This window comes from Stigmatopora argus, chromosome 11 (assembly GCF_051989625.1).
Source record: "Stigmatopora argus isolate UIUO_Sarg chromosome 11, RoL_Sarg_1.0, whole genome shotgun sequence".
Classification (NCBI taxonomy): domain Eukaryota; kingdom Metazoa; phylum Chordata; class Actinopteri; order Syngnathiformes; family Syngnathidae; genus Stigmatopora; species Stigmatopora argus.
The window spans coordinates 5,197,446-5,225,279 of record NC_135397.1 but is presented as its reverse complement, the minus strand read 5'-3'; the positions used below and the strand labels follow the sequence as shown (position 1 = coordinate 5,225,279).

At 40.1% G+C, this 27,834-nt stretch overlaps 1 protein-coding gene across 6 annotated transcripts; it reads left to right on the top strand.

The window, feature by feature from the left end:
• The first annotated feature begins 549 nt into the window (after nt 1-549).
• On the top strand, nt 550-27,834 carry slc35f3b (solute carrier family 35 member F3b). Of its 6 annotated transcripts, XM_077613729.1 has the most exons (10): nt 550-822; nt 1,738-1,952; nt 18,278-18,623; nt 21,041-21,260; nt 23,120-23,245; nt 24,226-24,418; nt 24,508-24,597; nt 25,630-25,667; nt 25,726-25,931; nt 25,997-27,834. In XM_077613729.1, exons 1-10 carry the CDS (start codon nt 722-724, stop codon nt 26,052-26,054), a joined length of 1,593 nt encoding a protein of 530 aa, XP_077469855.1. In that variant the 5' UTR covers nt 550-721; the 3' UTR covers nt 26,055-27,834. The 6 variants fall into 6 exon arrangements, 5 of the variants coding, with proteins under 5 accessions (XP_077469855.1, XP_077469854.1, XP_077469857.1 ...); XM_077613728.1 differs by having other exon boundaries at nt 551-822; nt 25,726-27,834; XR_013303953.1 differs by having other exon boundaries at nt 552-822; nt 25,630-25,931; nt 25,997-26,014.

Here is a 27,834-nt window from a genome sequence, read left to right as displayed (position 1 = left end):
AAAAAACAGTTTTTTTTACATCACATTCTGATGGGCTAACGTAGAAATGTCTGAAACGTATTCTCTTATTTGTATGTGAAAGCTAGAAAGTGGTATCACAACTACGTCATTTAAATGAATAAATCTTTCATTAGAGTTTTATTCTTGCAATCAATGCATTCAATAGTTATTTCATACATAAAGGAATAGACTTGACATAATCTCTGATGTAAATCAAGAATATAACTAATGAACAAAAACCCTGCATTAACACTTTTTGTATTGGAATTAATTAATGATAATAATAATTAATGACTGAATGTAACCATAAATGTTTGGTTGCCTTGACAGTCATTAACAAAAAAAGTAAAAAGGCAGTGAAAAAGTTAAATTCAGCTTTAAAGTTATTTGAATATTAATGAATTCAAATTTGGTAGCTTTAAAGTCCCATTGGGAAGCTTGGAAAGTTATTTTACATTCAGACTTCAGAGATCTTATTGAATTTTGCAAGCCGACTCCCCTAACTCTTCTGCATTCCTCATAACGCCTGTAGGCGGCGCTGTTGCAGTGCTCACATGAGTTGACAGCGAGGATAGTAGAAAAAAACGACAGTGGAGAAAGAAACGTGGTCAGGGGCAGGCAGACATATGTTTGCGCGTGGAACAATCTGCAGCAGCCATCATGTTACTTCTCCCCAGTTTCGTGTACTGTTGACCGGGGGATCTCCAAGCAGTGACCCCAGATGTACGACCATGGGGAGGCCAGCGTGTGGGACCGCGTCGGGCGGCCCCCCCACCGGGACTGCATGTGCTACCTCGGACCTCCGACTAACTTGATGCCGGTGTAAGCATTTTTGTTTTCCTTCCGTTTAACTTGCATGGTTCCATCATCTAATTGCTGATTGAATGAACCTGTTGCGTGCATAGCAACTGTGAGTATTAGGAGAATTTACATAAGTATATTTAAATCCACCTGAAATGTTTGCCCACAATTGTTTTATTTATCAACACTCGCTATCTTCCACTTTTAAGTCAAACTCATCCAGTAATGTTGCATCAAAGTGAGATCAATCACTATTAGTACTGTTTTAGTCCATTGAATATTATTACTTTAACGGATGTGTATTTATCCTGCAAGCAAACAATTCCACTCACTTTTCTATATTGATTGCATAAGAGTAAGGGACGCACTAAATTTAGTGAAATTTAAGACGCTTTGCAGCTCAATTGGTGTAATGTTTGTGGCCATTTTAAATGATTATCGTATTAGTTTTATGCCACCAGCTAGAAATAAAACCAACCTCAATTAACCACACTTGTGAGCGACTCTGCAGTATGAAATAACTGACCTCCATTATATGTATACACTCATGATGCCCCGAGCCATCACAAATATTTCATCTCCGTCTCCGCAAATAACTTGTGATTGATTCTTTAGTTTTCTCCAAGCCTGGAAAAGTAGTTGGGCAGCCATAATAGGCCGATGCAATATCGCAACACTAGTCACCACCACTTAATGTCTTTTCGCATAATAACCGAGCTGAGACAGGGCCAGTGAAGGATGATGATATTGTTACTGTACTTGTGAGGAGATGTGTGACTTTTGTGCAAGATACATTACGAAGCTGCACACTCGCAACCGGAGACAAATCCGATTTCATCAAGAAGTGGTAGCGATGGGCAAGAACTCTTTGATTTTCTCTTTATCGGGCACCGTCAACACGAGCACCTCCAACCTTCTGATACCTTGTCTTTCCAGCGGGATGCGCAAATCGCCCGAAGTTAGCCCCAGAAGGCTTTCGGACATCAGCCCTCAGCTCAGGCAGCTCAAGTATCTCGTGGTGGACGAGGCCATCAAGGAGGACCTCAAGTCTTCCCGTTCAGTTGAGGACATCAACAGCGCGTCCATCGAGGAGCGAATATTGCGGATTACCGGATATTATGGCTACCAGCCCTGGAGTGCCGGCTACAAGAGTAAGTTGCAACCTTCCATTTGTACATAGTGGTTCATATTTCTCATTTTTTAATGACATTGGAAAGGCCACAAGCAGGTGTTTACAGGTGTGGTTAAATTTTATTTTGAAGATGCTTGTTGTGTGTGGAGTAGTTATTATAGTGAACCCAGGTTATGTTCCAGTCACACCCATAATAGGTCCAAATCTGATTTGGAGAGATCATATTTTGCTTATGTTTGAAGTGTTAATGAGATGCATTTCTAGCTCTAGAATTGAAATAGACTTCAATAAGATATGTGTAAAATGTGTCAGATATTTGCATATGCCTGGAGGAGACTTTGTTAAGGGAGTGTGCGGCATCAGCGAATGTGACTTTAAGAATAGATTCAGTAAAAAGACATGAAGAACAGCACTGATGCTATTGCGGAGTAATGCTGTGTCGTGGTGTCAATAATGGATAATATAATGTGGATTTCCCATATTTTCTTGATTACAGGCTGCTATGGTGTATAAATTACACCAGTCCAAAAATGTGTCGTGACGAAGGGAAACTCACATTAGTCACTTAGAGTCGTATTTTTTGGGGGAGGAAAATTAGCATTTATTTTGACTGTTAAACAGTCGCTTTTAATGTGTCAGAACCTCACTTTCCATTCATTTTATATTAGCTGGTAGACATTGCATCGCAATATTCAAAACCAATTTGGTAATTGTTGTGGAAAGTTATATAATGTTAAACTTTGCTTGTGTTGACTTTAAGAGAAATCATGTTTATTTGAATTGCATCATGTTGCAAGTCCCCTACTGACAAACAATGGTTTTAGCTAGAGGACTGTCTTCTTAATTTCTCATACAAAACAATTAGACAGTAGTGTCATATTTTTCCATGCCACTCATCCTTCAAGAATAATTTTCTGAATGCATCAGTGTTGCTCAAGGTAGGTGCTCCTAGGAGAGCGAGTGTTGACTCCTGCACAGTTAGACAGTTGAAACGTTCCTTTTGAACCGATGATTCTTTGAAGATTTCTTTTCAACAGAGCTTTTAGCTTCACTCTTATTTTTAATCTCTGCAGCCAAAGCTGAATATGAACTGGTTCTATATCATCAACCAATATTCACATTGATGCGCCAGGCATCTAAACATGGCCGCAGTTTTTTCTGTCTGTTGCATTTGATGTCAATGGAAAGGTCAGAGACAAAATGTTACTCCTATTTTGTTCCCTTCCAAATGTTTTTGCCCCCCCAAAAACTAAACAGAAATGCCAGAATATCATATTTGACACGAATACAATAAAATGACGTTCAAAAATGTTTTATTTCAGAACCGTTCTGTGACAAATGAATATCATTATGCAATTTTAAGTTCACTTAATTTGGTTGGTGAAACAATGTTTATCTTCATCTATAAACTGCTCTGATTTAAGGCAGGGAATTTTAATTTGACATTATTTATGCCTCTGGTGTCTCCCCTGCTGCTCATTTGCACTTGATTCAGACATTCCTAGCTCAATTAATGGTAAATTGCTTTATTTCCTGAGACCAAACTTTGCACATGTCAAACTTTTGCACGTTATATGCTAATGTTCGGCGACATTTGAATTAGAAATGTCCACCAAACCTGATTTATATGAAAATCATCTGGGTGGAATAGGTTGGAGTACTTGTTGCCATGGTAGCCAGATTACAGAAACACAATGATGTTTCCCCCAAACCTTCACTTTGAGCCTCATTTGCTACTGTATTAATAGGATGCATGTTAAAAAGACCAAAAAGAAAAAAGGGGCCAGCATAAAAAAAGTAGACAGTTTTGTCCTTGCCGCATCAAGGTGTCACGACAGGTGTCCCCAGAGTAGCAACTGTTTTTATAATTCACCGCTCCAAAGCTCGCTTTCAACCTCTGCTCCAAATTTTGAGTTTGACAAGGCATGAAATGAGGTTGGCTTCTGATTTCAGCTCATCGTTTGTACCTATGGAGCACATCAGGTTGCAGGGTTTATAAGGTCATTTACACCTGACTATGATAGCCCTGGCAAGGCAGCAATCACTCGGATTGACAATTGGACTATGTCCATGTAATCCAGCCAGAAGCCGACATGGGAAACCCAACTTGTCCTACTTTCACATGGAAAATTAGGAACACATTCTACCTACATTTGATTTGATATAATTTGGGTGTCTTCAGGCAAATAGTAAGAATGTATACACCCCCTATGCCAAAGTGATGTGTAAAACAGATTTAAGAAAACTTTATTTTTGAGTTTGAGATCGCCATTTTGAAACGTGTAACATTATGGGCTTTCTGCCCAATGGGTTGCTGCACCTTCCATAAAAAAAGCACATTTATGTCAAGTTTTCAGCTCAAAACAATGTCAGTTTTGGAAATTCGTAAGTCGGATCTGTAACGTGAAAAAAGGGAGTTTGTGTACTTTTATACTGCCACGGTAAGTGAGGGATTATGTCAAATTTAAGTGAGATATTTTTCAAAGAGCTTCATTAAATATGTATTCAAGACGAAAATATCAGCCGAATAGTATCCAATATTCTCTTGTCACACTTTTTCTTTGCTGTTATCTATTGGGAGCAGGGTTGTGGAAAAGGCATCCTGGGAAAGGCTGTCAATCAAAGTCTCGAATAGAGGGAAAACAAGGCAATTAGGAGGAAGAGCAAAAACCTAGTGGGCAGGAAAACAGCACTGTGGCGGTGCAAGTGATTTTTTGCAGTTAACTCGATGTTCTTAAGTGGCATGAAAAATGATTGATACAGTTAGCGCATAGAGCAACTATTTTATGCTTTATTTCCCAAGTGAACCTTTTCATCGTGTGTGTTCAACTGGAAGAGAAAGCGCATCATGCATCGTGGTGGAGAAAACTTGTAGGCTGGCGCTCACTCGCATTATTGCCATGAACACAGTCGGTATGACAGCGTGCTCATGCGCCCAGATTCATACTCTTCTGCTCTGAACTGGAAATTGAAAAAGCACAGGAATCAACATATTTTTCTCTAGGCGTTTGCATTTCCGTCATTTCAATCAGCATTTCATGTTTTAGTGCCATGTTGCAGAAATTATGCAGCACGCTATCCCTGAAAGTCACATTTTCTGGATAGATTTTTAACAATGACAGTTTCACGTCCATGGAAAAATCGTGCTTGGAATGCTTCCTTAATGCACATTTTGTCCATCTGTAGTATTCTTGGAGCAACCCGTGTTGCATAACACCACATGCATAATATAGAGTGATGAATAGATTATCCTACATCTATCTCCTTACTGCAAATAAACCACTATATTATATGGCTTTAAAGGAGAGAATTCACTAAAGGGTGGTTTAGCCCAAAGTCGGACAAATCACAATGGCGGGAGGGCTGTTGTATTTTAATATTTCATTGAGAAATTGTATTTATATGTTTTGTAGTGTTTGCGTCATCAGATTTTATTGCAGGTATAATTGCCATGCCTGGATTGAGTGCTCTGTTTTCTATTACTAAATGCTTTTTTAAACAAGTCGACCACTAGAGACATCCTTCCACCTTTTTTCTCTCCATCAAAATTAATTAAAGTGGTGACGCATGATGGTATTAATCTGCACATTCTAGATCTTCGTGGTCATAGGAGAGCGGCAATAGGGGATCACAGGTGGCAAAGTGTAAATGAGGTCATGCTCGCAATTCGGGATCTGAAAGTGTTGATTGGAGAATATTGCTTGGTGAAATTCTGATAATGACCATATCCAAGTAAGGCTTTACTTTGTCTACATCACATGTGTCAAAGTGGCGGCCCAGGGGCCAAATCTGACCCGCCGCATCATTTTGTGTGGCCTGGGAAAGTAAATCATGAGTGCCGACTTTCTGTTTTAGGATCAAATTAAAATGAAGAATATAGATGTATATTAAATTTCCTGATTTTCCCCCTTTTTAAATCAATAATTGTAATTTTTTAAATCCATTTTTTCTGTTTTTAGTTCAAAAATCATTTTGTAAAATCTAAAAATATATAAAAAAGCTAAAATAAACATTGTTTTATATCTATAAAAACTGAATATTAAGGGATTTTAATCCAGTTCTTTTAATCCATTTATAAAAAGTCTATCTAAGTTTATCTAAAATGGTCCGGCCCACATGAAATCGGTTGACGTTAACGTGGCCTGCGAACCACCCCGAGTCTGACACCACTGGTCTACATGAAACTGGTCGACGATAGCCACATCTTAACGTTATAACCAAAGAGGCTTTCAGTAAATAAATGGTTTGTTTTGGTCCCAATTTTAGGAAAAGGTTACTCATGCTCAAGTGGATGCTTCTCTTACATTAGTGATCATTGCATGGACTGCACATATTATTATTATCGCTGTGTACAGCACTGATTCCCAACCAAAGTATCATCGCCCACTAGTTTGGGAATTTTTGCAGGAAATTGTCATTTACGTACGTTAGAAGAAAATAGGATTTTATTAATTAAAAGTAGATTCTAGTTGCTTATCTATTTTTTTAGTAAGGTAAAGCAACAGGCAGAAGTGAAGGTTATTCCATTAGATGGCAGATGAATAATTCATGAGTTCCTGTGAGTATTTTATCTTTATGTTAAATTAAACAAGGCCAAATCTTCAATTGACTATACAATATGTGAATTCATTCAGCATTTTAATGAGTGTGTTGTGAAATTTTTGTGCGTGCCTGAGCTAAAACATTTTTCGAATGTGTTCCAAAAGTGATTGACTAAATATTAAAGCTAATCTTGGATGTTCTCCAATTAGCAGTAAAGCTAATGTTACAATTGGGAATTTTGTCAACCAAAAGGATCAGAGATAAATTGAGTTTAATCTTGCAATTTTCAGCCTTTCATTATTTTGGCACTTAATTGGAATTCTTTTCAAATCTGACATGCAAGAGGTTGTTATGGGAAAAGCTGTATCAAGCATCAAGAAAGCTTGACGTCATTCCCTGGAGTCTAATTTGAAGGTTTACTGTTGCCTGAGGAGACGGGGAGAAAAAAAAGCTTCTTTTTGTATGTGTTTTCTTTCATAGCATTCCAATAGAAGTACTTTTTGAAAGGTGTGTGATCAGAAGTAGATAGCGTGGAAGTTTTTTTTCCCCCCTGCTCTGTTCGAACTTGTTAAGGCTGCTATAATAACTCGTACTATTTTCTTCTGGATTATGACTCATGATCATTTTTTGGGTGTTTTGCAGTGCATGAATTTATGCGTGGTTAATCCAAAATTTGAGGCATGGTGTGTTCTGCCTTTTTTCCAGTTCCATTTTTTCACGCACAAGACATGCCAAGAAAGACAAAATAGTGGAGTGCTCCATTGTTTCTATTTGTTTCCTTTGTGACCCTTTCCTGTGCAATCTGGCAACGCATCCCAGGGCGGAATAACAAACCATATTGGCATTTTTATTGTTTTTGTTTTTCATTTTTTTTCTGAGCGGAGTGAGGATGTTTGCATGGATGTTGCTGGCAGGAGCATAAACACAGCCTTAATTTATGGGGGCTGTGTTTGGCATGTCATTGTGAGCTGTGAAAATCTGAACGGGCTTCCTTTGGGATCCAGCAGATGTTTGCAAGCGTATCAGATTATCTTGTTCCTCAGTGCATGGAGAACTGTATAAAAGGGGAACAAAAGAAGAGGTCTTCCTGATTTAAGTTTTAAGCGCCTTAAAGTATTAGTGGAGTATGTTATGAATTTGTTACAGAGAAACGTTCTTAAAATTGGGATTGATTTTTTTAATGCCATGGCATTATTCTCTCTTTTTAATAAGCTGTCTCTTAATACTGCATTGCTGAAGTAGTGTTATTTAAAATGAAGTTTGATGACCGTCAGCCACTAATTGGAAAATTAGTACCGTATTTATTAAAATAAAACACGCAACATTTTGTACCAAAAAACTGAAGCAAAGTTCGGGTGCGCGTTATACACAAATGCCTTCCGCAGGTGAGACAAAAAAAACCTGCCTTTGCCCGCCAGATGGGGCGCAAGACCCCGTTCTATTGGTCGGCGCTCAGACTTAGAAAAAAATACTCAAGAAGAATGCAATCAATTGTTTGGTGAATGTATACCAATTTTTTAGTCACAATTATGGGTGCACGTTATACTCGAATAAACACGGTAATCGACTAATTGACAACATTTTAATTGCCTGGGATATTATTTAGTGATAAAATGAATGATATTTTAGAACTTCTCAGTCCTTTGGCTTTCCTTTGTGTTTATTCTTACACTATCTTATGTCTGTGTTTTATAGAAATATAATATTGCAGTGGAAATCGACTCGGTATTATGTATATTAAAATGAAGGAACCTCTATGCTATATAGTATTTTTATGTTGATTATTCTCTCCGTCTCGACTCCCCAAATTCTTGCTCTCGTCCTGGTCTAAGTGAATTCTGATCACAGGCATGTGGCGCTGTCCAATTGTGTGGTCCTGAACCCAACACTACCACTTGCATCAATTTCATAATCCTAAATGATTGCATGAATTTGTGGGACCACAGTGCTCTCTGCTGGCGGAGACAAGTGGATTTGCTCATCTCGCATTTGTATAGAGTTGAAGTCTGGTTTAGCAGTAGAGGGCGCAAACGTCATTGTTTTAAGGAAACATTTCATTTCTCACGAGGTTAGAGAGATGCAGTCGGAAGGCTTGTTCCAGCATCACAATGTTGACATTTTAACCACTGCACTGGCAGGCCTAATATATATCAAGTGGTATTTTTGAAGGGGGATTTGTTTAAACTTTGTATGTCAATACACTTTTAGAATGGAATTTTTTTTTTTAATGTGACTCAAATTTGAGATGCAGCCTGATGCAAGCTGCTTCCTCTCCAAGAGTGCTTTTAATGGCACTGCAGCACTCTCTTATTATCATGTGGAGAGCAACTACTGGCAGAGCTGTCATCAAGTGTTACAGCTTGACACCATTTAAATAGATGCCTATGGACTTCATTAGAAGTGGTCGCACTTCATAGAAAGTCTCGCATCAGTAAGTTTAAAAGGCAGCAGTCCGTATAAGGGTGGAATATTAAGTTTATCACAGAATATTATACGTTTAAAGATGAAAACAGACCGCCTCATGTCAGGTGTTTCATATATTGCATAAAACAAGGCTTGTCCTCATTGGACTCAAAGTTGACTTTAAACAAAAAAATTAGACTCCAGCCTGGACGTTTTGTTTTTACAGGGTGTAGGAAGCATGAAACTGGTTTCCATCGTATTCATTTGTCACAAATAGAAAATTCCGCTTTGCATCCTTGGGCTGATAAACAAATAAAATAAAACCATGCCTATTTATTGCAGTTGAATTCCTATGCCATTGGAAAACAAGACGCAAGTGGTACTAGAAAACTGCAGGCTGGCGGTCAAACCATTGTACTTTGCTTGCATAACCAATAGATTAAACGTGATTGTACTCCAAATCGCGGATTTTCAAAGAACGCATATAAGTATGTTTGACTGGCTCAAATCTGAACATTAAGATGTAAATGACTCCTCGTGAATAATCCTCAAAGAATTCCTTTTGTCCTTGCTTGATTACACACTGCGCGTGAGTGTGTTGTCGCCTAGCATCGCAGAGCAGTTTATTGCTCACAGATCAAAATGTCACTGTTTGGGATCCTTTCACAATCTCATCCATCCTTTTCTTGCACCGCTCACGTTGCAAGCTGACAGCAGTCACTCCCAAACACAGACTGCTGCCCTTCTTCTCAGATTGGAAGTCACGCTGACTCGTGGGAGTTTTCACTGTGGCCGCGCGACAATAGGATTTGAACTGAGACCAAATTTCTCAGTTCACGGTGCGTTCATGCATGCACGTGTCCTCCAACCTAACCATGAGGGAGGAGGAAGCGAGGGCTGAAGTGGGTGAGGAGGGACGTCAGTGTTGCCCTGGACAGTCTTTTTTAGAGCTCCCTGTCCTAGTTAAAGAAGGTTAGGGGATGGATTGGCGCTCGAGTGTGCAGTCTACGCAGTGAATTATTCAGTGGAGCTTCCTTCAGGCAGACCCTCACACATAGCAGCTAACGCGCACACACACACACACACAAGTACATAGTCACTTCAGACACGTGCATTCACTTTGGGAACAAAAGTGTTGAGACACACCTCAATCAATTCATGAATCAATCATGGGTTAGGCTAGATTTAGGTCTGTTGTTATTTTCAGTTTTTTTTTCAGTGTATGTTCTAGGACTCTTCTGCAGAGGAACACCTTCTCTTTAGGCAATACCAGTTCCATGAGCTATTAAGTCATGGTTTGTTGAATTTGATATCAACTTGAGGTCAAGGGACTAACACTCTAAAATGTTGTAGGACATTTTAAGGCTCCAAACTGCAGCGGGTGGGACCATAATCTTGTTATTTTTACTTCCTAGAGACTTTTGCTCAAGAAGTGATTGCAGTTGACTTGTAAGGAAATCGATGGTCAAGTCTAGGAGTGACAAAGATGGATTTATTTGTATAGTTTAAGTAGAAGTTCAGCAGGAAAAGAATTGCTGTTCTCCGTCAAAGTGGTTTGGACATGAGGCTCTAGCACGTCTGTGACCCTCGTGAGGATAATCGGCTTGGAAATTGAATGAATCGATATGATTATGGTTATTATTTTTGGATGATTTTCTTGTAAATAAGTGCTGATGTTTCCAAGATAATCCAGGCATCAATTCGCTCCCGGCCCGCAAGCCGTACGTTTGACAACCTCTGTAGAGCGACCTGCACCAGACAAACGCACTCATTTAGGAGAGGGAGAGAGGGAGTGGTGTTCAGGGGAGGAGAGAGGGAGGGATGTTCGGGGGAGGAGAGGGATTCTGGTCGGACGAGGAAGGAGCGATCATCACGAAAGGAGAAAAGGGGGGGTACTTAGATGGAAGGAGCAAGGACACCGGCTCCCGGAACGTAAAGCGTCCCGTCAAGACGTCCGGCGTCCGGCGACTGGGGGCTAAATCTGCTTTAGGGATGTAGTCGTAGCGGTTCCGGAGCTCAGCCCACCCGAGCTCGGCATCATGAAGAAACACTCGGCCAGGGTCGCCCCGTTGTCCGCCTGCAACAGTCCGGTGCTCACCCTCACCAAAGTGGAAGGTAGGCAGGCAGGCAGGTTGGCAGAGTGAGAGTGCATGTCCATTTACAGACAATTCACCATTGCGCTACATGGGGCAGACACACTGCCTGCTTCGGACACCAAATATACATATATATATTTATATATTCTATACGTATAGTGTGTGCATCTCTGGTACAGTTTTTAAAAAAATAAAAAACTTTAACCTATCTTAATGAATTATTCATGTTCAACTAAAAGCCATTGCTACATTTTGACAAGCTTCATAAAAACTTGCACCAAAACAATAATAAATCATAATGAGATTAAATCCCTAGATTGTGAGGTAATATCATATTAAAATATTTTTACTGCCATACACACTGTTTAATTAAGACAACCTGGAGTTTCAATTACAATCACAACACATTGACAACTAGTCACTAGAGAAAATATATGGAAAAAAATATACACAATACATTATTCCCCTTATGTGCTTATATTTACATTGTATTTCAACAAAACGGTGATCCAATCCAAAGTAAAAAAAATACCCATTTCCCAGCATGTAACAAGGTGTTCAGAGGTTCAGGACCTTGCTCAAGGGCACCTGGCAGTACTCGGGTATCGGAAATCATTTCTTTTCTATAAAAAAAACTAGGCAGGATCATATTTTTACTGGCAAAATTAGAGCTACGGCTTTCCCCGTGTGTCTCAATCCATTTTGGATGTTGCTGCTGCTAGCCACACATTCCTTTGCTCATTGGGCTGCTCCTCATGCGAGTGTTATTGCAGCAGGGATTCCCTCCTCAGTCTGCAGTCCCCATCCCAGCCATGAAGAAAGGACACAAACAAATGTTGCACTCCTTTTCGAATGGTCTTAATCTCTCTCACAGCCTGAAGATTTATATCAGAAAGGGCCACAACACGCCTCTCTTGTGTCATGTTGTTGTTGTGCCGCACTGCCAATAATATCTAATATATCCCCAAGCTTCAGTTTTGTTCACTCGACTACCTGCTGTCACCCTACCTCTCGCTTTACTGCAGTAAAAAGATGCAATGTTTTCAATGTATTTGTCAGGTCTGGTACACAAGGAATATCGTTGGACTGTTGTAACATTACCGGGAGTGTTGTTATGAATATGCATTTACATTACAATAGACAGCTGCTTTGACATAACATTACAATCAAGTGAATCTGACTGATCTAATTTGAAGCTTATTTGGGAAGAATTTAACAAAAAACTATTTTGTGTGTGTTTATAATAGATATGTACTCTATTATCTCCAGTTCTAATGGTCGGTGTTTGCATTGAAAGTTAGATGTGGATTAAATAAGGATGCTGAACTTGTGGCACAGTTTATTTGACGACCAAAACAAAATTTCTTTACCTCTGAAGGACTCAAGTTGTTTGCAAATTTTTTTTTTTTTTTTACAAGTTCTTACAAGAGTCCTGACAGGATTTGTCTCAGTTCGTGCCTTGCATAAAAGCTGACTGTCTGGTGTGGGCTCCTATTGTGACACCATCTGTTATGTATATGTGTAGTATAGCTGAATAAAATTTAAATCAATAATGCATGGGGCAGCTGTTAAAAAAAGAGCACATGCTGTTAAGTCAGTTCCAAATCAACTTTTAAAAGACTGCGGTTGTTTTTCATGCGTAAATTCCAAAGGCTTTCTGGTAGCCCAGTGTGAATGATATATACAGCATATATACCATTATATGTATTGGTTCATTCATCATGTATTATTCCAAATATTTCTGCTTGGTTGATGGGAAAGTGCATACATTTTTGGTTGAGCAGGCTGCAGTAGTTAAATGTTGGAAGTTGGCTGCATTGCTGTTTCATTACTGCAGCACTTGGTGCTCAGTGAGGTTTAGAGTTTGATTTTGTGACGCTATGGTCTTCTGGTTTGTAATTTGCATGTTCAGGTTCTATGTTTTTCTACCACAAACAAGCATGTTGCGTCCTTTGAAGGTTCAAAATTGTCCTTAGGGAGGAGTGTGAGGTATAATTGTGTTTTAATTTGCCAGGCAATTGACTGGTGACCCATCAATGTCAGTTCAAGATACTTTTGGATAGAAAATGGATGGATGGATGGATGCTTTTAAGCTAAAAATCATTTGCCACGTCAAGTGTTTGTTTTTATGTTGGTATGCTTTGTTACTGTTCTGATTCAGTATTGCAAGTTCTTGTTATTAAAACAGAAAACATATCACTTTAAGTTGGTTCAGACGATGCCAGTTGATTTTGGGGTAGATTAGACTTGTCAATAGCTAAGAACTTGCCTCATATAGACATAGAAAATAACCATTTACACTACGCTTCAAAGCTGTGGACTAATGCAGTCAAAACAATATTAAATGTATTCAAAATGCTAACAATTAGTGCCCTAAAGGAATTACTGGTATGAATAAAACAGTCCCTATACATTAGTGCAGGTGTCTGATGGAGACAGCAAAAGTATTAAAGTAACAATCATTTTTGGTAAACATAAAGGAACTTTAAATATCTTTGACGAACGAGGCTATTGCGCTTGTGAGGAAGTGAAGGTTGCGTACGGCCGTGTGCGAGTGTTCGGCAGCCCTTTGAAGAGGGAATCACATGGGAGGAAGAGATTCCGCTTCTTATGTAACGCCGACTTCAGAACCTTTATTTCTTCTGCACTGCAACAACGGGTCTATTTCTTGTCTTGTGAGTGTGTATTCTTTTGAAATATGCAGTCGCACATAAATATCAGAGGTAACAAAGAAGCTATTACAGTTTTGGGCTTAGTGATATGTAGTATGTCTACAGCAGGGGTGTCAGACTCGGGTTGGTTCGCGGGCCGCTTTAACGTCAACTTGATTTCACCATTTTAGATATAATATTTAGATTTTTTTTAAATAAATGGATTAAAAGAACTAGAGTAAAAGCCCTGAATATTCAGTTTTTTTATATATCTAAAACAATCTTTATTTGAGCTTTTTTTTAAATATATTTTTAGATTTTACAAAATGATTTTTGAACTAAAAACAGAGAAAAAAATGGTTAAAAAATTACAATTATTGATTTAAAAGGGGGAAAATCAGGAAATTTAATATACATCTATACTCTTCATTTTAATTTGATCCTAAAACAGAAAGTCGGACCTCATGATTTACTTTCCCGGGCCACACAAAATGCTGCGGAGGGCCAGATTTGGCCCCCGGGCCGCCACTTTGACACATATGGTCTATAGTATTGGAGTAGTACACTTAGACATATTGTCCACCTGTCTCACTATGATACTAAATATGCTTGAATTTAGTGACAGTTGCAACATGGGTAAAAAAAATCATCATTATTATGAACTTCGATGTTGCATATTTCAATACTGGTGATTTTTCATGCTGCTGTTTTTTAGTTTTTTTTTACTAGCTCTTTTGAAAAATCCAAGCAGACAAAGCTTTGCTATTAATTTCTTCTTCAGTCTGTCAAGTTATTGTGTCTTTGGGGAATTGGGGCGTTCCTCCCACGTTAGTGGAAGTTCATACGAGGCCGGCAGTTTCTTGAAAAGCCATCTTAGGCTTGATAACTGAACGGAGAGATGACGTTTCCCCCAGGAAAGCCGTCTTAATTCACCACATCAAACCTTCCCATTGGGCTCCATTTGTCTTGACCGCATGATGTCCATTAAATGTTGCCCAAGCTGTGGGTCAAAACTGATGTTGCATTCAAGTATCGACTCTCTGTAGAGAAATTGATTGAGTGAGTCATCTGCTTTTCTTACTGACATTATTCAATTTACAGTACTTGAATTTCATCCATTCAAGTTACACAAAGGCAGACCTTTTATTATTATTATATTTGAGTCGCTGGCCATACTATGTTAGCATCAAAATAGATTCTTTCTGATGGTTGAATTGCTCCAATGTTTTTTTTTTTTGCCATTTAAGGCTGAATAATAGTTTCATTACAGCATGGTCGATTTGTGTTTTTTTTTTTCCTGGCGAATTTATACAATGAATTAAGCTTTGTGAGAAAAGAGTGTTCAATTCTGGTTTATCTATTCGTCTCAATTTTTATGAGTCTTGTTCTCGCAATTCAGTCTGCATAGTGTGACATAAAATATTCCATGAAAACACCATCTGTGGCGGGGAAAAAGCCCTGAAGCCTAAAATCTAAATTTTAAACTCAAAATTAGTGTATGAATGCTTTAGCGGTGGTGTAGGAAGGCTTATTGTGATCACGTAAGTAAGCACAGTACTCAAAAATGGCAGAAAACTTTACCCATTTAAAGTCCTTGTCTGTCATTTAATTTTCTCACACTGACATTTTCACTATTTTCACTTTATGTTGTTCCAAGTTCAGTGACCTATAGTTATGGGAAAGTAAGAAAACACTCCTAGTTGTTGCCCTCCCTTATTGTGTGGATATTCTGCGTGGGGAAACTTTTTTTTTTCTACTTCAGTCTATGGTCTCAGAGCAAAAAAAACCATAAAATTATTTATCATTTTAGATTACCAGCCCACTTACCAGTGGCTGTGCACATTTCTAGTCTGACCTATAAATAGAAAAATCATAAAACGGTGCTGACAATTCTACATAGTTCCTTAAAATCGTGTTTTTTTTCTTTTTTGAACAAAGTAAGAAAGAAGAAACAGGCATCAAACAAATTCTGAACGGCAGTACTGTGATTTTGTCGGGGTCTGCTGGGAACGTTGTTGGACTTGCGTCTATTTATCAGCGGGACATCTGCACTGCAGGCACTGCAGGGTGGGCCGGAGAGACGCCTGGGAATTAGAAGCAGGGGAGCGTGAAGTAAAATGGGGAAAAAGACGGTAGTGTTGGGGTGCTGCCTCGTTGATGCAGATAAATTTACATGCCAATATGACCGTATTGGGATATTTACCCATCTATGGTTATTCTAGCTATTCCGTGAATAAATTGTCATCTTATGACAAATGATCATAATTCATATTTATTCAAAAAGAAGGCTTGAATATGTTTGTTTGTCTTTCAATGTGACAAGAGTTCCTTGATGCACGTTGCCAGGGTGATGGAGTGAACTTGGCCGCTGTCAAAGTGGATTGAGGGTTTGTCGAAAAGATGCCAACCACTCTCCTCATGTTTCCTGTTTTATTCTCAGATGCCTGTTAACAACTCGTGTTTCACTTTAGAGGGCACAATAAACACAATGTCTGCAGAGCTACAGGTCAAAGTCTAGGGATTATTATTATAAATTGAAATATCCATGACTATATATGTGGGATATAGATTGATGATCTAAGGAAGCATACAGACGAATTACCAAAGTTAAATAATGTCAAGAAATTCAACACGTTCACAGAACATCCATTCTTCTGTTTACGTTCAAATGGATTTTTTTAAAATCCTGCAGTATTTCAGTTGACCTTGACCACAACCTTTGATTCAAACGTGATAATATGAAGCATTTTGGTCCTGATAAGGACGTAACTACTCCGTCATACCAGTCGGTAATGGCTCCGAATGTCATTAACTGTCTTTTTCTGGTAATAGATCTCTCCCCCCACCCCCCCACCCCCACCCCCCCTTCACATTTTGGTTCACTCCTGCTAGAAGAGCTTGTTACGGCAACATTAGTCACTGTCAAGCCACGTATGAAGGCGTAAGAAATAAAAAGGTGTGTCCTCCTTAAATAATTGAGTCATTGCAGCAATGGGCTGACAAATGAAAATACACTGTCACAGATATTCATCACTGGCGATGAAATCAGTCGCTGAATTGCAGGGGTAAAGTTGTTATCATGAGTGAAAGGAGTGTGTTGTTGCTTACAATAATGTCAAGGGCCTCTATTGCGTACCACTGGATTGCTAGGATTTACGTGCGGGGCGCAGGTCCACGGGATTCGATGGCGAGGACGAAACGCAGCCGCCATAAACAAGGCGGCATGACCTTCAGAGTGAGATAAAGCTCTCTCCAAGCTCAGAATAGAGAAACTTAATTCTCTTCGAATCAGCTTTCATTGCTGCCAAATGCAACCCGCGGGATCACGGTTACAGTCACAGTATTGTCTCTCACCCAAAAACTACCATAGAATTTCACTCCATTGCATCACTTGGGTTCTTTTTCGCCACGGATAAACAGAGACGTTCTTTTGCAAGTTCAAGCCGGGGGCGGTAGGAAGTTAATCTGCGATGTGATGAGACCGCCGGGCAGGGTCGCAGGCCGGCCCACCACCGAGAACAACACGCTTGAACGAGAAGTTTTTTTTAAAGTGCGTGAGCCATATTAGGTGATGACACACTACAAATGTCGTGTTCTTCTATTACGCTAATAAATCGTTTTTGATTGAATTTAATGGGCTAGTTCGTAGTAAGTAGGTAGTCTATATCATAGTTGCCCTTCCTGCCCTCTGTTTGGCTTCAGCCTGTCATATTGGATAAGGAGTGTTTTAACTCGGATGTCTGATTGATTACCAATGCCAATTAAAGTGTGACAGCAGCTATTTTTAAACAGAATAGGGCAGGACATGTTGAGCTGCAGTCAAACACCAATGAAATAGAGGTGGATGAGTGTTGTTTAAATAGAGATTTTTTTAATATTATGTATTTATAAAAACACTTACCTTGGATTGAATTGGATAACTTTATTCATCCCGTATTCGGGAAATTTCCTTGTCACAGTAGCAAGAGGGTGAGAATGCAGACATAGGAAAGGCATTTTAGACATAAATAGATAGGTAATAAGAAGGTTAATAAATAAATACATGAATAAATATATAAATAAATAAGCGTGTTGCTGAAATATATATATATATGTATGTGTATATATATGTATATGTATGTGTATATGTGTATATGTATGTGTATATATATGTATGTGTATATATATATGTATATGTATGTGTATATATATATGTATGTGTATATATATGTATATGTATGTATGTATATATACATGTATATGTATGTGTGTATATATATATGTATATGTATGTGTATATATATATATGTATATGTATGTGTATATATGTATATGTATGTGTGTATATATATATGTGTGTATATATATATGTATGTGTATATGTATATGTATTTATATATATATATATATATATATATATATATATGTATATATATGTATATACGAATATGTATGTATATGTATATACGTATATATGTATATATATCACAACAAAATGTGACAGTACCATTGACAAATTATAGTCAAATAATTGTCAAATAGTACTCTATCACTAGATGTGATATTGGCCTTTTTAAAAAATTGTCTTACTTTTTAAGCCTGTATTTATTTCAAAGTAAAATGCCAATTTAGAGATTGCCGCATAACAGTGGACCTACTCATAAAACTTTCAGGGGAAGAGCGGCCCAGGGAGCACGTGGCGCACAGCGGCCCAGATGTGCAGTCGGCGGCGGGTCCGGCGTGCCCAGAGTCCAACTCCAGCAGGCGGAAGCTGCGCTGTTGCATCCGGATAACGGCGGTACAGGTGCGGAAGGCCCTGTGGGGGGTCGCCATGGTCATGTGCGTCTGCTCGTCATGGGCAGGCTCCACCCAGCTGGCCAAGTTGACCTTTAAGCACTTTGACGCCCCCTTCACCCTCACATGGTTCGCCACCACGTGGAATTGTCTCTTCTTTCCGCTCTACTACGTGGGCCACCTGTGCAAGAGTGCGGAAAGGCAAACGGCCAGGCAGAGATTAAGGTGAGTGCAACGTGATTACCATATTTTCCGGACTGTAGTCGCACTTTGTTTTCATAGTTTGGCTGGCCCAGTGACTTCTGGGTCTTTTTTCTTTTTCACTCTGACCTCTAGCAGCTTGTTATACTGTATTTTTTATTTAAGTTATCGTTAGCAAAAAAATGTTAATGTTACATTAACAGATGCATATTTTGACTGTTTTTTCCATATTTTCCTATTACTTTAATGTATAATATTGTATTACTAATACTCTAGGGCAGGGGTGTCAGACTCGGGTTGGTTCGCGGGCCGCTTTAGCGTCAACTTGATTTCACGTGGGGCGGACCATTTTAGATATAATATTTATTTTAATATACTTATTTTTTTTATAAATGGATTAAAATAACTGGATTAAAAGCCTTGAATAATCATTTTTTATAAATCTAAAACAATGTTTATTTTAGCTTTTTGTATATATTTTTAGATTTTACAAAATGATTTTTGAACAAAAAACACAGAACAAATGATTACAAAATTACAATTATTGATTTAAAAGGGGGAAAATCAGGAAATGTAATATACATCTATACTCTTCATTTTAATTTGATCCTAAAACAGAAAGTCGGCTCATGATTTACTTTCTCGGGCCAGACAAAATGATGCGGCGGGCCAGATTTGGCCCCTGGGCCGCCACTTTGACACGTGCTCTAGGGTAACATTTTTTTTCCCCTCATGTTGCATTTTTTGGCTAGTGCAATTTATACTTAACTGCGACTTAAATATTTTTTCCCTTTCCTTATGCATTTTTTGACTGCTGCGACTTGTAGTCCACAAAATACGGTATAGAATAACTACACTCTGAATAATTGAAAATACTGGCATTCATGCATCAGGCACTAAATGAAAACAAGAACCGTGCATGGAAAAACCTCTTAAATCCAATTTAAATCGAAAACGACTCCATGTCCTTTGTTTGACATTGTCCTCCATTGGCGTCCTTCATAAACACTTGATGAACTGCTTGTCAGAAATTAAATTTTGTGTTCGCTGTACGTCGTTAAAATCTTTAGAGCCAACGTAACCACTGCCGAGGCAGCGCCAGCCAAGTATTTGTGACCTTCAGCAGCCTTCTTCACAAATCATTTGTACCGTCCGACTCTTGCCACACACTTTCACGGCGCATATTTGGGCTGTGCCAAGAGTACTGATTCGCGTTATAAAAGTTTACCGCTGTTCCCTGTCCCAAAAGTGTATTTTTTTGAACATTTTCGAAATCTGGGGGAAAAAAAGAATAGCCTCTCTTACAAAATTACCAAAAATTGACAACCCCAAAACAGCACTTTTAAGGCATTAGGGGCTTTCTGAATATGATGAAATAAAATAGCCCTATTCAAACAGATCAAACACTTGGACGAAGTTATTGCTCTGATTGACAATTTTGTTAGTTTGACTCCAAAAATCGACACCCTTCCTCCTACTGTCAGAAAAAAAACGTGTGCTGTCGATTGGTCGGCGGTCGATTGGTCGCTGGTCTTTTGGTCGCCCGGACTGCGACAACGGGCGACCAAAAGACTGACGACCAAAAGACCGGCGACAAAACAAGGTAAAACAACACGGTCTTCGCATCAATAAAAGCCAACAATGGCCATGAGCAGTTTCACTGAGCCGACGTGTGAGTGTATAAGAAGTTTGTATGTACATGCGTTGTCCCTTTAAGAAGCTACGTCAGTCAGGGTCTTAACAAGTTCTCCAACAAAAAACAATAAAAGTCCGGGAAATGTGGAGCTTTTCTTTAGCCTAATAATTACTAGGGCATTAAGTATGACAAAATAGTAATTCGCAGTTTGTATTTAGGGAATTTGAGCAACGATTTAAATGGTAATTATCACTTACCTTCCGGGCGACCAAAAGACCGGCGACCAAAAGATCGGCGACTAAAAGACCGGCGAGCAATTGACCGTGTACCAAAAAAACAGACCGCTAAAAACCCGCAATTCACCTCTTGTCGCTGGTGCAGCTAAACAAGTTATCCATGCTATCACCCGTACCCTCACTTCGAGGACACGATTGTTTTACTGGCTGCACGCCGACACACCTTCGCAAGGGGCTTCACCCCAATGTGTTGTTGAACAATCCGAGCCAGGAAACCTCAAAGGCCTCCCCGCTCAGTCAGGAATGATAGTCAGTCAGCATTTTCCGCCGCTCACAAATGATCCACCTCCGGCTGGGCTGCGGCAGAATGCATTAAATTCTAAATGATAACACTGAGTAGCGGAAAACCAGCTTGCTCTGATTGAGTCAGCTGGAATAGGCTCCAGCACCCCGCGACCCCGAGAAGGGTACGGGAGAGACGACTAGCACGAGATTGTATCTTGAATTTGATAAATATATATATGGGAATATTGAATGAGATTTTCTCACCCGGTTTTGTGTGTGCCCAGAGAGTGTTGCCGCTTTTTCGGCGACGACGGGCTGACCCCCAAGGTGTTCTTCACCAAGGTGGCCCCCTTTGGCCTGCTGTGGATCCTGACCAACTACTTGTACCTGCAGGCCCTCAGGAAGATCAATACAACAGACGTGTCGGCACTCTTCTGTTGTAACAAGGCCTTCGTCTTCCTGCTATCCTGGATTGTACTTCGAGACCGCTTCATGGGTGTCAGGGTGAGTCTGGAAGTCATTACCGGTCGGTGCATACAAGACATGGTATCGTGCTTTGTGTGCAGTGAGTTTTGCTTTACTTTCAATCTTGTGTACAGCAATTTGGTAAAGCTGCGGTTGTTAATGTGCTCTGCGAATAAGATTAAGGAAGTTTTGTGGGCCACGTTAAATAAAATAATGGTTTATTTGCAGAACGAGCTGTAAGCCAATGACTTCTCGTCAATGATAATTTAAAAGAACTTTTTTATGGTGCATTTTAAAACGTCTGCTGTGAAAAGAAAGAGACAATCACAAAGACGGAAAAGTAAAAACACAATAACAATATAATTATAATAATCCGTTTTTCATTTTAATGAAGCTATAGTTCTTGAAAAACATAAAACCAGTACAAACAGTCTTCTGCAGAAATCATAACAGTACGTGGAATACAGGGCAAGGTGCAGAATATTACATTTTGCGTGTAGGGGATTCAACGCAGTATCTTAGAGGGATGACAAATAAATGTATACTCCCTAAATACAGATATATTTTCTAAAAAGTTTCATCCTTTTTAATACGGAGTACTTGTATCTATTTACTTCTGTATATACACGTCACTCGGATTGTGAATTGACTCACAGAATAATCCGAGTTGACACGTGCCAATCATGAACCGTGTGATTGAAGGGTGCATTACCGTACTCGTCTGTGTTTGTTATGGAGGGAACACTGAGTCAGCCATGTTTCCACCCTGCACATGTCCTTTGCGGGATGGTAGCCCGTCCTTCTCTTTTCTGTCCCACAACCGCTGAAGCATGGCTCCCTCCTCCCATTATATGTGATGAAAGGCTTCCATAAGGAGTAAAGCCAGATAGATATAATCCCACTTCTCTCTTTCTCCCACCCGCAGCCCCCCTAAAATGTCTTTCCTTCCATCTTTTGTGGTACGAGTTGCGAGGTTTGGATGTCTGCAGCAATGCAGGGGATGCTGGAGCAGTATCCCAACGGCATGCGTGAAAAGAGAAAGCATGTCATTCATCCCTCTGTGCTTATCAAATAGATCGATGCTATTATTTCACTTGTGTGCCAATGTAAATTCCACTGTGTTAAAGCTCTGGATCATAAACTCCACTTGGATTATTTCTATCACACGAGATTTCTCATCTACTCATTAATTATATTATTTTGGGCTGTCGTCTGACAAAAACGTGGTTTATTTCTTGAAATGATGAGATGAATGCTAGTGAAATTAGATACAAATACTGAATAATGTAAATTGCAGTCAATATAAAGTCCACTGTACTTTATATAGATAGATATAACCCTCGTTGTCGACAGGATTAAATGGAGTCATGACCTTATCTCCGCAATGTGCTGACACGCCTGAAAACAAAATCAAGTAGTGTATTAAAGTATGAGGTTGTTGACCTTGCCGTTAGCCGCGGCGTTCCATCTTGACTGACAGGCGGCCTGCAGAGAACCCGTTTGTCAAAGGTGGCAGGCCTGGAAGGGATGTTGTTAGGAGGGCTTTGTCCCAGTCCAAGCACGCAAGCGCCCATTTATCTTACTGACACCTCTCTAAATGCGCAAGTAATCCACTAAACTAGAGCCGCGACCGCTCGCTATCTTCTCCAGCGTAAACATACTGTACATTCTCCGATTTACGGCGAGCTGCATGGGAGGACTGCGTGCTTTCCCGCTCGCGGTGTGAATCAATGGGAGACAATCAACTGGGAGAATACCGCAGGAGCTTCCTCTGCTGACTTTGTAATAAAGCCAGTGCATCAATTAGAGCGCAACAAAGTGGAGGCCATCTGCAGCAGCGGTCAAAAAGTCACCACGCTGTGAACACCGTGTTGTTCATCCTTTTCTTCTGTCTGCAGATCGTGGCGGCCATCTTGGCTATTGCGGGCATCGTCATGATGACCTACGCCGACGGTTTCCACAGTCACTCGGTCATTGGCATCACTCTGGTCGTGACTTCGGCATCCATGTCTGCACTATACAAGGTGGACTTATTTCATTCTGTTTTGAACATCCTTTAGTTGGATTAGCCATTTCATTAGGAAAGAAAGCCTAACACGTCCTATCTTAACCTCCTGCGTGGACATCACATTTTTGATTGTCACAAGACTACAGTGTTACATTTTGGACTACAAGGGCCTGGCATCCACTTATGATGTGGACATCATTTTTCTTAGAAACTACATCATCTAAAAAGATCATTCTTAGTTTTTGCACTCATCAGGTCAGCCTAAATATCAGAGAAAATAAAAAGGCATGCCTTGCAAGAGTTTGGGTCTCAGGAGTTTAAAGTAGTAGTATATGTCAGATTGGCACTGCAATTATTCATGAACCGGACCTAATATTTCAGTAGTCATGTTTTCTGCATCTAGTACAACCACATGTTGTATGTGCACTTGCGTAGACTTGTATTACAAGTGTGTGTACTTGTGCTACAAATCTGTGTACATGTACTACAACTGTGTACATGTACTAATGCTACCAGCGTGTGTACGTCTACTTCAAGTATGTGTATTTGTCATACAAATATGTGTACTTGTACTACTGGCCAGCACAACAAATTTTCACTCAAAATTTTCACTATTCACTCTGTCTCCAGAAAAGTATTTTTATTTTTTAAGTTTCTGATTGAAATTCAACATCGTATGATAATGCAGTTTGATTCTTTATTGCAAAGTACTTAGCTGCCCAAAGAGGAGGGAGAGCGATGTTGTGTCTGTCAATATTTTGCTCCTTGTTGCAGTCCCAGTTTTTGGCCATCAATCTCACATATTGGTCCTTTAACATTGGGAACCACTAAATAATAGGCTTATAGAGGTGTTAGACGGCACGTATGTATTGTATAAGAAGGAAAAGACATGATCGAGCCTGTGCGCTACTGAATCGTATTTATTGAAGGTCACCCTCATGCTGCTCCACAGGAGCTCACATTGCATTTGTGAGTAACTCCTCCTCTTCCTGCCAGGTTCTCTTCAAGATGGTCCTAGGCAGTGCCAAATTTGGGGAGGCTGCGCTTTTTCTGAGCATCGTGGGTGGAGCCAACTTTGTTTTTCTCAGCATCCTGCCTGTTGTCCTCTATTTTACCCAAGTGGAGTACATTGAATCGCCTGACGACACCCCCTGGGGATACCTCTGTGGGGTTGCAGCTCTGCTTTTTGGTATGCAAATCGCAGTAACGCAGTCTCATTTTTATTACCATTCTTTGCACTAATTGCCACTACTCTCCTAATTTTGCTTCTTCACACAGCTTTTAACATCCTGGTCAACTTTGGTATCGCCATCACATATCCCACTTTTATATCCCTTGGCATCGTCTTAAGCGTTCCCGTCAATGCCAGTAAGTATTTCTGTACCACACGACTGCATGTACCGTATTTTCACGACTATATGGCGCATCGTATTTTTAGCCGCAATGTCAGTAACGAGTGCTATTTCTGTATTTTAAACACACAAATGACGCACCGTTTTTTAGACGCATATATATTATATATGAATATCGAACCGCAATAGCGCTGGCTAACGGAAGCAGCCCCAGACTCTATTTCCGGTTTCCGGTGCGCAGTGACTGCTGGGATATATAGTTCTTGCACGCTACACCCACACGCTAAAAACATGTTTTTAAAAAGGCAACGGAAGCAAAATTGAGTTTGGTTGTACTTTATTTAGCCATTTTACAACTTAGTCACGTCATCATCACCCATAAATCCATCAAAGTCCTGATTTTCTGTGTCCAAATTGAACAATTGTCCAAATTAGTCATCGAAAACGCTGAGTTTTATACGTTCGTCCAGGCGGCCACAATCCATTCGCAAATAGTAGCTAGCTAGTAGGTAGTGTAACTATTCCGGGGCTGTGTTCCATGCTTCGCAAGGCTGTGTTGATGCCGATCGCCAGGCCACAATCCATTGGGTGTATTGACAAAAGAACTACATATCCCGGCAGTCACTGCACAGTACATTTTCTACGGGAAAAATAGAGTCGGGGGCTGCTTGCTGTAGTTGTGAGAGATGGTGTACCCTATCGACTGATTTATTTAATTTTATCGTGATAACAATTTTAATATTGGTCCATATATAAAGCGCACTGGATTATAAGGCGCCCTGTCTATTTTGGAGAAAATTTAAGACTTTTATGTGCGCCTTATAGTCGTGAAAATACGGTAATGGTTTCAGTCGCTCAATTTTGCCCGTGAAAGTACGACATAGAGTTGCTTTAAGGTTTGGCGTTAAGCATGAGATTCTCATGGAAAGAAAGTATTTTGCTATTCTAAATGTTTGAGGACAGTTCCTTAGGTTGTATACCTTTTCCAATCATGGGGACTTTGAAAGAAACTTCCTCATGAATGTTTATTCCCTCCTCACCTTCCCAGTGGTGGATTTCTACACGTGCGAGATTAATTTCAACACGGTGCGCCTCATCGCCGTCTCCATCATCTGTCTGGGTTTTCTCATGCTGCTCCTTCCAGAAGACTGGGACCAGGGGATCATCCGGCTCAGCGCCAAACTGCGCAAACGCGACGAGCCCGCCGAGGACGCCGCGGAGGGGGCGCCCTCCTGGAGGGGCCGCGCTAGGACCTCCATGTCGACATTTGCACGCTGACTCCGATCGCGTCATCCCAGGCACGGTCGACCCTCAAATCAGATGTACCCTTCTTAATCCCAATATAATCAGGTATGAGAACTTTACAGCTGCACCTGTGACCGGTTTTTCTACTGGTCGTCACATCCTTTGGCCAGGAAGACTCGCCGGGGCTTTTTGGGGGGCGAGGGCGAGGTCCTCACCGCGTTGACTTGACTGGTTTAGAGACAGAACCCGGGCTTAACAATCCAAAGAAGAATGCCTTGATATTCTGAATGCCTGCAAATTGAGAGGGGGGGCCCCGATTCCTTCCTCCTTTGCACTGTATATAACAGCTCGAACGTATTTCACACCTGCCGAGCCGATGCGCTGACGTGGTGTGAACAGGCCCGGCGGACGCCAAACTCGGTATGAGCTCAACATGCTTTTACTTCACCTCTCTCCAATCAAAGCCTTTCTCGCACCGCAGTGATTGGAACCCCCGCATTTAGGCGCTCTCCTGGGGGTCAGCTGGGAACATGCTACGTCCGCATGGAGGTGGCAACACCCGCTGCTTTTGCTGGCGCGATTTTCCCCCCAAAAAATAGGATGTGAAATGCATGATTAGCTGGGATTGTCATGAAGTGAGACCAGTTCCCGACTTTAGAAAGGTTACCTTTGTTTGAAAGCGATTACATTTTCACTGTGAACGGAACTACACTGAGCACCTCTTGGTGTTTTTGTCATTTAACGCCTGCACAAACCAGTCAAATGAAGCAAGTTTTGACTTTACCTTTTTTTTTAATGTAGTTGATAGTCCCCAGCCCACCACATCTCCCCCCCCCCCCCCCCCCCCCCCCGCACTCACTGAACACATGACGTTTGGAACATAATACAAACTCTAGTGAAATCCAATACATGAGCCGTGACAACAATTGGCATTTCCGAGATGTATTGAAAATGAGTTTATTATCATGGCTGCCATTTTCAATAGTGTAAAGGAGAAACATGCGTTTGTGGTAAACTGATATCTATATCTAAAGATAAATACAAATACTATGTAAACGTTTATACAGTTACAATATAATATTGTTTACAAAGGCATATAGCTCATAATATTACGTTGAGTCTCCATAAATCAAAAAGTAAAATGTTTAGATAGAAAATATCTGATTCTAAATTTTGCATTACTATTATTTTTAATAGTAATATATATATTTTTGGAAAGGAGAATTCTATTCAAGGTGTGTCACTTATTTTTTTTCGTGATGTATTGATCACAATGTATGTAAACGGTGGTAACAATTTGAAGGTTTAGAAAAGTGAAGACGTCTTAAAGCTAATTCGATAGTTTGTTCCTCATGCTTTGGGTCGTGAGTGGAGTTTGTAAACACCGGATCTATTTGTTGGTTGTTGTTGTCGTTGTTTACACGATTTTAGCAATTTTGAGGCACGTTCCAAGTGGAGATGTATTTGAGCCTTGAATGAAGGGTTGGAAGCTGCCTTTGTTGTGAATGTACTGTACGAACATCACTATGTGCAATCGGATTTGTAACGGTGATTTCTGCAGGCAAACAGCATCTTATGGATTTTTTTTTAACACTATAGTAACATACATTCCATCTCTTTTGCATCTGGCTGCTGTTAAGACAGAAGGCAGGGCAGGATGATGATGATGACATGGCAGAGTTATCCAGACCACTTCACTGCCTTTGCATTGTTTTTACAGCAGCATGAGCACTGTTTCCCATTGTCATTATCAATGACAATAAACCAGATTATTGTATTCCTCTGGAATTACTCCTACATATAAGTGTAAACCTTTGTAAGGAATGAGGATTTTATACACTAGGATGCGACGTGAAGTGCGATGACCACGTTTGAGGACGGAGTCTTAAGAGGCTTCCGTGATCAAATGATGGCTTTATTTTCAATGGTGATGCTTTGGGGCCGTCGGGCTGCCGGTGGTCTTCGAGTATATTCACTTATGCTTCATAAAAGTTTACTTTTCAATACA